Source organism: Rissa tridactyla, chromosome 12 (genome assembly GCF_028500815.1).
Source record: "Rissa tridactyla isolate bRisTri1 chromosome 12, bRisTri1.patW.cur.20221130, whole genome shotgun sequence".
In the NCBI taxonomy this organism is placed as follows: domain Eukaryota; kingdom Metazoa; phylum Chordata; class Aves; order Charadriiformes; family Laridae; genus Rissa; species Rissa tridactyla.
The window spans coordinates 16940111-16949341 of NC_071477.1; the positions used below are offsets into that span (position 1 = coordinate 16940111).

General features: G+C 65.2%; 1 protein-coding gene across 3 annotated transcripts; it reads left to right on the plus strand.

The window, feature by feature from the left end:
* The first annotated feature begins 2101 nt into the window (after window positions 1-2101).
* On the plus strand, window positions 2102-6202 carry TLDC2 (TBC/LysM-associated domain containing 2). Of its 3 annotated transcripts, none has more exons than XM_054218439.1 (5): window positions 2102-3134; window positions 3592-4029; window positions 5056-5129; window positions 5538-5699; window positions 5843-6202. In XM_054218439.1, the coding sequence occupies exons 1-4, from the start codon at window positions 2712-2714 to the stop codon at window positions 5671-5673; spliced, it is 1071 nt and encodes a 356-aa protein (XP_054074414.1). In that variant the 5' UTR covers window positions 2102-2711; the 3' UTR covers window positions 5674-5699; window positions 5843-6202. The 3 variants fall into 3 exon arrangements, with proteins under 3 accessions (XP_054074414.1, XP_054074415.1, XP_054074413.1); XM_054218440.1 differs by having other exon boundaries at window positions 3592-3744; window positions 3934-4029; window positions 5538-6202; XM_054218438.1 differs by having other exon boundaries at window positions 5538-6202.
* Window positions 6203-9231: the final 3029 nt, after the last annotated feature.

Here is a 9231-nt window from a genome sequence, read left to right on the forward strand (position 1 = left end):
CGCAGGCGTCAAGAGGGAAAACAAGTGGCCGCGGGGGCATGCCGAAAAGCAAACAGAGGTCGCCGGGGCTCACTGAGGCGTGCTCCGGTTTTAGGAAGTGCCGCCTTTGCACAGTTCAGCCCAACAACGGTGTAAAAACATAAGAGGAGGAGGAGCTGGGGCTGCCTGGGGGCCTTTTACAGCTCCCCCTCTCCTCCCAAAGTAGACAATAATTCACCCATCAGGCGGGAGACGATGCCGAGGCAGGATGGGCCCAGGGGCCACGGGCAGCAGCTCCGTCCTCCGTCTCCAGCAGCTGAATTTGTGCCTGTGCCCAGGGCCACACTCCGGCCACCCGCTGTCCCCCCGGGGCTGGCTCCACCGGGATGTCCCAGGGGAGCAGGTCCTGAAGCTGGACTCAAAAGTGGCCTTGAGAAGAGGTAACAGTGTGAGCACTGGGGGCAGAGGAAGAGCGAGGGGCAGGGGCCGAGGCAGGAGCAAGAGAAGGGCAGGGCAGGGACAAGGACAGCACAGGGGAAGGGGCAAGTGGCAATCGTCGGGAGCAAGGACAGGGAAAGGGCAAGTGCACAGGCAGGGACAGGGAAAAGAAAGGGCAGAGGCAGGAATGGGGAAGGGCAGGGGCAGAGACGGGGATAAAGAAGGGAAGAGGGCAGGGTCAAGGGCAGCAGCAATGCAGGGACAGGGACAGTGTCAAGGGCAGGGCCAGGCCACGGACGGGTGCGGGGACAGGGACAGAGTCAGGGCAGGGCCATGGAAAGGGCAGGGGCAGGGACAGAGGCTGGGCAAAGGACCCGGACAGAGGCGCTGGCACGAGTCGGGGTATGGAAAGGGCCGGGGCAGGGACAGGTGTTGAGGTGGGGGCAGGGATGGGGGAGAAGCACGGGCAGGGACAGGAGCAGGGATACGGAGAGGGTCAGGGACAGGGATATGGAGAGGAACAGGGAGACGGACAGGGACAGGGATATGGAGGGGGGCAAGGACAGGGGTATGGAGAGGGACAGGGGTATGGAGAGGGACAGGGACAAGGAGCAGGGATACGGAGAGGGGCAGGAACAGGGATATGGAGAGGGACAGGGATACAGAGTGGGACAGGGACAGGAGCGGGGATACGGAGAGGGACAGGGGCAGAGGCAGGGATGGCTGCCCTGTGGCAGCTCAGGAAGGGACTGGGTGCCCCGTCCTGGCTCCTGAGTGGAGGGTGGGTGCCAGGGGAGGCTTTCGGTGCCACCAGGACCTAATGGCCCACCCAGAGCCCTGCCAGTGGCCAAGTGCCAGCCATGAGGAACCTCCCATCTCCTGCTGCCAACCTACAGCCTCGGCTGCCATCAAAGCCTGGGGGGGATGGCAGAGCTGGGGCCCACCCCCCCCCTCCCCCGAGGGCAGCCAGGACTGACCCGGTCCCTGCCGTGGGGGTGAGGAGCAACCCCAAAAATGCCTGCAGTGGGGCTGGGTCCTGGCATAGGCCGTTGCCAGAAACTGCTGTGTTGGCATAAATGGGACGTTGCTGCAGTTGGGTCTACAAGGGCTCAGGCTCTGCCTGGTTTTTTTTTTTTGGGGGGGGGCATCAGTGGGAAGGGGACACCCCAGGGGACTGCAGCCCCTTTTTTTGCAGGTTTGCAAGTGCTTCTCCAGCAGCGCCTGAGGCGGGGGCTGCAGGACGTCAACCCAGGCTGTCCCTCCCTGAGCGAGGGGCTTGGGCCACCACGTCCGCGGGGCAGGTGTTGGCAGTTGCCACAACCATTGCAACAGTCGTGTTGCAAAAAGCAACAACCTGCCTGTTGAGCCCAAAACAAGCTCCCCATCCCCCCCCACCCCGCCTCCCCCTCCATGGCCTTGGGGCTCCCCCCTTGCTCCAGAGCCTGGCCCAGGCGGCAGCCGGGGTGTGAAGGAGGTCATTTGGGGGTTGGACTAGATGATCTCCAGAGGTCCCTTCCAACCCTGGGATTCTATGATGGCCACCAGGTACCTGGGAGGGGGGGCAGGGGGGGGTGTGCACCTGGCCACCCATCCCAGGGCCATGCAGGACCTGGCTCCGTGGGGGGATGTGTCCTGGCCCCCACAAGCCGGGGCAGGCTGCCAGCATCCCCACCCACGGGTGGCCAGGGAGGGGCCAGCGTGGCTGAACATTAACCCCGGGGCGGTGTCAAGGGCTCCCCGGCCACGCGGCTCCCAGCACCCGCACGCCCGCGATGAGGGGACGCCGTGCCCACTACCACCTCCTGGTAGGTCCAGCGCGGCGGGGTCCCCACGTGGCAGCACGGGCGCTGGGAACGAGCCCCAGGGCAGCACCGGGAGGCGCCGGCAGGGCCGGACGGATGGCCAACTGGACAGATGGGGGCTGCCCGGGGGCGACCGAAAGGCTGGGGAGGTGCGGAGGGTGATGGGCACACTCAGCACCTGCCCCTTTAGCCCCGCTGCCCCCGAGGAGTCAATGACCCTGAAGGCCAGGAGATCTCCTGCCACCTGGGGCTGCCCTGGCTCGTCCCTCTCGTCCCCCTTGGGGTGTTTTCTGCCTGCCCCCACCTCTGGCAGGGACCTACTGCCCACCCACCCTTGGGCAGGGGCTGCATCCACGGCCACCCTGAGCGCATGGCCAGCTGAGACACTTGTCACCAGCTGCCACCAGGACCAAAGCACGTCCCTGTTCCCCGCTTGTGCTGGAGGGCCACCCTGCTGAGGGGAGGTCGTGGCCAGGCTTCGCCCCTTCTGCTATGGCTGAGGCTGGGCTTGTGGAAGCCTCCCCTGCCTTCTCTTCCTCCTCCTCTTCCTCGCGCAGCCCCCACACCCTTGAACTTCCGTGTGCAGTGGTAGCACGGCCTGACGGGACAGCATGGCACGGCATGGCACGGCAGGGCTCTTGGGAGCTGGGCTGGAGGCTCAGCCCAGCACCCATCCCTGTAGTCTTTGGGCTCCTCGGCCCAGCCCTTGGGTGCAGGGTGGGTCCGGGGACGCTCACCTCCACCTGCCCCCAGCCCGAGGAGGACGAGGAGCTGCCCGTGGGCTGCGGGGAGCCGGCCGGAGCAGAGCAGCCGGGCTGGGAGCGAGCCCCGGCAGCGGCCCCGGCCCTGGAGGAGCCATGCAGGCTGGTGCTGAGCACGCCGAGCAGCATCCTGCGGGATGAGGAGATCCAGGAGGTGAGGGACCCTCTCGCCAGCACAGGGACCCCCCCTCCGCCCTCACCTCCCCCGCGCTGCGCAGCCACGGCCACTGTCCTGCCATGAACTGGTCCAGTGCGAGGCCAGATGGGTGACATTCCCCCTGTCCCCGGGGACAGCCACCTCGCCAGCGCCTCTTGGGGGGTGCAGGGGGGAGGGTTCTCCGGGGGGGGGCATCCTGGGAGGCTGCTGGGAGCTTGAGGAGACCCCTCAGGAGTGTGCTGGGGGGAGATGCTTGGGGACACCTTTCAGGGGGATGCTCACATCTCTTGAGAGGATGCTTGGAGGGGGAAGGGCGCTTTGGGAGACCTCTTTGGCGGGGTGGGGGGGGGTGTGGGGAGAGGAGAATGCTCGTGGAGAGTTCTTGGGGGGGGGCTGCTCAGGCAGGGGGCTCAGAAGCAGCCTGGCAGCCCCGGCTGAGCCCACTCTGCCCCAGCTGGGTCCCCACCTGCCCCCCCGGGCGACGCAGCAGCCCTGGCGCCTGCTGTACTGCACCGGCCGGGACGGATTCAGCCTGCGGAGCCTGTACCGCCGCGGGGGCCCGCCGGGCTCCCCGGCCCTGCTGCTCATCAGGGACACGGAGGCGCAGGTACGGCCGGGCCCTCCCCTGCCCAGCTGCCCCGTGGCATTGGGGGCAGCGAAGCCGGTGTCACCGGGGCTGGCCACCACCTCCCTGCTGCCGGCAGGACGGGGGAACGCGTTCCGGCCTTGGGGAGCCTCGCCGAGCACTGCAGCATGGGGACCCCCCCTCTCTGTCCCATTCTGCCCCCCCCCCCAGGCCTTCGGCGCCTTCTGTGCCACTGCCATTCGCCGCAGCAATGGCTTCTACGGGACAGGGGAGACCTTCCTCTTCTCCTTCTCCCCGGAGCTGAAGGTGGGGGCCGCAGGCTGCCAGCCACAGGGGTGCCACCGGGGAGGGGGAAGCTGGGCGGGGGGGCCCAAGGTGCTGGGGAAGGGTATGGGGCAACATGACCGCACTTGGCCAGATGTGGATGAAGCAGCCAGGGGACCCTGCCTGGCGTCCCTGCAGTCCCAAGGGTTTGCCCAGGACTGGGGGAAGAATCACAGAATCACAGAATGGTTCCGGTTGGAAGTGACCTTAAAGATCATCTAGTTCCAACAAACCCTGGGCAGGGACACCCCCCATTAGACCAGGGTGCTCCAAGCCCCATCCAGCCTGGCCTTAAAAACTTCCAGGGATGGGGCAGCCACAGCTCCTCTGGGCAACCTGGGCCTGGGGCTCACCACCCTCACGGTGAGGAACTTCTTCCTAACATCCAGCCTGAATCGTCCCATCTCTAGTTTTAATCCATTCCCTCCAGTCCTACCATTACCCGACATCCTAAAAAGTCCCTCCCCAGCTTTCTTGTAGCCCCCCCCCCTTAAGATAGTGGAAGGCCACCATGAGGTCTCCTCGGAGCCTTCTTTTCTCCAGACTGAACAACCCCAACTCTCTCAGCCCGTCCTCACAGGAGAGGGCAAATCCCAGCCGGCCGTGTAGGGAGGGGGGTTCCGGGAAGGGGACCCTGCCCAGCCAGGGCTGGGGGGTGGTGTGTCATTGGGGACCCTCCACTTGCCAGGGCGGTGACAGCCCCATCTGGGTGGGACGTGGAGGCAGCTCAGCCACGTCTGCCTGTGCCAGCAGGGGCGTGTGTGTGTGATGGGGCCGGTGGCAGCTGTCCTACAGGTCGGGGGGGGAGCTGCTGGCAGGGATGGGCCAGCACCAAGTGCCCCCAGGCTTGGCCAGGTCTTCCTCTGGAGAAGCAGGACACGGCGGGGACGAGCAAAGCCAGCTTTGCTCGGCAGCCCCCCCGTTGTCCTTCACAGGACGGGGACAAGGATGGGGACAGAGATGCTGTGCCCCAGCCCACAGTCCCGGCCGACTGCTGTCCCCATGCAGGTGTTCAGGTGGACGGGCAGGAACAACTTCTTCATGAAAGGGGACGTGGACCTGCTGATGGTCGGTGGGGGCAGGTAGGAGCTGTGCTGGCAGCTTTAGCAGCCCCCGGGATCCCCAGCCCCGATGGCCACTGGGGCCGTGCTCTGAGCCCAGGCTGCCCCGCGGAGCCAGGTCCGGGCACACAGCAGTGGTTCGAAGCCAAGAAGGCGGGTGGAGGTTGCCCAGCAGCACCGGCCATTTCACCCCCTGGCCCTGCTGCCAGCGGTCCTGCCTGCTCCCTGCCTGCGGGCAGGGTGGCCACCCCAGGGGTGGCTGCTGGTCTCGTCCCCGTTTTGCCTGTCCCTTTTGTGCGGCATCCATCAGCAGGAGGGCACCCAGGAGTGGGAACGGGGAGGTGGCCGGTCCCCCGGGAGGTGGCTGGAGAGGTCTCCAGGCACGGAGGAGGCAGGTGAGGGGACCCTCAGCTGTTGGCACCTTCCCAGCGGTAGATTTGGGCTGTGGCTGGACGGAGACCTGCACCACGGGGGCAGCCACCCCTGCGAGACCTTCGACAACGAGACCCTCTCGCCGCGGGAGGAGTTCTGTGTCCAGGACCTGGAAGTGTGGGGCCTGGCCTGACCCTGTGGTCCACACCTGGGACAAAGGTGACAGCGGGGGGACACCTGGACCGCCATCATGCACAGCTGGTCCCTGCCAGCACGCGCCGAGCCTGTCGGACGGGGCACAGCCTCGCTGCCGCCTCCCTCCACCCTGTCCCCACCAACGTCCCCTCTTCATGTGCCAACAGCCGGTGGGGGCAGTGTGATGGGGACAGGCTGCAGCGGGATCTCAGCCCCCCGCAGTGCTGGTGTCACCATGCCGGGGTCCCCAGGGTGGTTGCAGGGTGGCCCCCCTGGCACCGAGCACCCTGCCTGGCCGGGACAACGCAGAGCCACGGGGGGAGGAGGGCGCGTGTTGGGGCCAAGCACCGCAGGGTTCCCCAGATGGAGGAGCAACTTCGAGAGCAGCGTGATGCCAGCAGGACCCAGCAAGCCCAGGCAGCCTCTGCCCCACCGGCCGCGGCCCCCAGGGGTGGCACTGCCCGGGGATACGGTGACCACTCATCAATAAAGAGGCAGAGCTGCGCTCCCAGCCTTGTCCTTGCCACGGACGCAACGAATGGCCCCGTGCAGTTGTGCAAAGCAAGTGATGGCAACCAGGCCAGGAGCCGTGAGAGCCCCGGTCGTGCCCCATCCCAGCCCGGGGTTGCATCCCCACAGCAAGCGCAGGGGGTGAGCCTGGGGGGCTGCGGGGACCTGTCCCCCCTCTGCCAGAGTCCACACTCTCTGTCCCCCCTGTCACCTCCCGAGGGCCAGGGCTTCCTCCTCGAGAGTGCCCAGGCTACGCTGGGCATCTCGCCCCGACCTGCTCCCACCGGGGCGGGGATGACAAGAGCGCTCTCCGGGCCCCTTCCCACCCACAGCTCCACGACCTGCTGCCTCTTGCCCGCCTGCCCCTCGGTTCCTCGACGCCAGGCCGGCTCTCCTCCTCCTCCTCCTCCACCATCCCACCATTCCCATGCGAGCAGCAGGACCAGCCCCACAGGTGGTATTCGAGGCAGGCATGGGTGGCCCAGGGGAGGACAAGGGCCCATCTGGTTTGGCCACATTTGATTGATTTATTTTGGGAGCACGCCCGGGACACGGCCCCGCTGGGCAGCCCAGCCAGAGGAGCACCTGATGGGTGTTGAAGGACCTCAGCAGCTGCTGCATCTCCGGGTGCTCCAGCCCAGGACCCCCCTGCCCGGCCACTGGAGCCCAGCATCGACCCAAGGGTCACGGCTGCCTCAGTCTGCCTGGGCCCTGGTCTTCTTCACCCCACCACAGCCCACTGTGTGCCAGATGGTCCAGCTTAAAGTTTGCCTGTGAATGACACCCCCTCCATGCCCTGACACCCGGTTTGGGGATGATACAGCCCCTGACTCCCCCAACAGGCGGCACCGGGCACCCCACCGGCTGCGAGAGCTGTCACCAGGGGCCAGCGGTGCCTACGGCCCCAGTCGAACTCCAGTTGCTGGCCCCAAACCCACTCACACCCGTCTCTCCAGCAGCTGGCACCTAGTCCTGGCAGCACGCCTCCACCCGGGCTCCGTGCGATTAATGGAGAAAGAGTGAAGAAGGGATTTAAGACGACAGGACAGAGATAAGACAGGTCGGGCACAGGACTCTGGCGGGCAACACAGTGACTGGCCCCATTCCACACACAACCCTTTCACACCCCGTGTCTGCCTGACCGCTCTTCATCCCCCCCACTCCTCGCCTGCAGAGTCCCACCAACCCCTCCAGGTTACACGCCCCCCAGCTGCAAAGCCCGGCTGCCCGTAGCTTCTCAAAAGCCATCACTTAGTGGGGCTGAGGTTTGTCTCCCTCCCGTTCCGTATCCCCCCAGCTGAAAAAATAAGTGTTCTCCTGCTTCCCATGCCCTTCCCAAGGAGTGACACCAACCGGGCCTGCCCCCAGCACCTCCCTTAGAAGTCACTGCTGCAGCAAACGGTGGTGGCAGAGAAAGCAAGGCAGGTGCAAACTACCACCAAACAGACGGGGGAAAGGCTCCAAAACCACTTGCCCACCCAGGAAGCCCCCAGGGACCCTTCCTCTTTACAGGCCCCTCAGCACCACCTCACCCCTCACACATGTCCCATGACTTAGGGCCCATTTCACATTTCTGCCAGTAGTGCTGGGGCAGGGTCACAGAACCACAGGCTGGCTGAGGTTGGAGGCACCTCTGGTGATCATCGGTCCAACCCCATCAGGGCCGCCCAGAGCCAGCTGCCCAGCACCGTGTCCAGGAGCCTTTTGAGTATCTCCACGGATGGAGCCTCCACCACCTCCCTGTGCACCCTGTGCCAGTGCTCCGTCACCCTGACAGCGGAAAAGTGTTCCCTGGTGTTCAGAGGGACCCTCGGTTTGTGCCCATGGCCTCTGGTCCTGTCCCTGGGTACCACCGGGAAAAGCCTGGCTCCGTCCTCTCTGCAGCCCCCCTCCAGGGGACGAGCTCCCCCGGAGCCTGCTCTGCTCCAGGCTGAACAGTCCCAGCTCTCTCAGCCTCTCCTCGTAGCAGAGACGCTCCAGTCCCTTCATCACCTTCGCTGGACTCTCTCCAGTCTGTCCCTGTCTCTCGTACTGGGGAGCGCAGCGCCCGACCCAGCACTTCAGGGGTGGCCTCAGCGGTGCTGAGCGGAGGGGAAGGATCATCTCCCTCCACCAGCTGGGACACTGCTCCTAAGGCAGCCCGGGACACCCTTTGCCGCCTTTGCTGCAAGAGCACATTGTTGGCTCGTGATCAACTCGTGTGTCCCCTAGATCCTTTTCTGCCAAGCTGCTGCCCAGGTTGGTGGCCCCCAGCACGTGCTGGTGAATGAGGGGTGACCCCCGCTAGGGGCAGGACTTTGCATTTCTTGTTGAACTGCATGAGGTTCCTGTCAGCCCATTTCTCCAGCCTGGCAATGTCCCTCTGGACAGCAGCGTGACCCGCTGGTGAGTCAGCCACTCCTCCCTGTTTGGTGTCATCTACTAACTTGCTGAGGGTGGACCCTGTCCCATCATCCAGATCAGTAATGAAGACTACTGGGACCGGCCCCAGTACTGACCCCTGGGGTACACCAACCGGCCTCCAACTAGATTTTGCGCCACTGATCAGGCACCCTCTGGGCCCAGCCCAGTTTTCAGTCCTCCCCTCTCTCTGCTCATCCAGACCATACTCCAAGAGCTTGCTGAGGGAGACAATCTCCACTGCTCTTCCCTCAGCCACCAGGCCGGTCATTTCATGGTAGAAGGTGGTCTGGTTGGTCAAGCACGGCTTCAGTTTTCCTTTTTCCCCCTACACAACAGTTGGAGCAGCGTCTAAAGCCAACCTGGCCGCCGTAAGGATGCTGAAGTCAGAGCCCTGCCCGCTCCGCCCAGGCGTGGCGATGGACGGGCGGCTGCAGTTCCTGCGAGGCACCAGGAGAGGTTGGATCCTCTGTCGTGGCCAGGCACAACCTCTAGGAGCCTCCAGCCCCACAACCCTGCCACAGCTGAGCTGGCTCCACTGCGCTTGCCGTTCACGCTCCACTTGAGCAAACATGAAGTACGAAACCACCTCCTCAAGCTGGAAGATCTGCACTTCCCCAGAGCAGCGTTGGTCCTTTAAAAATGC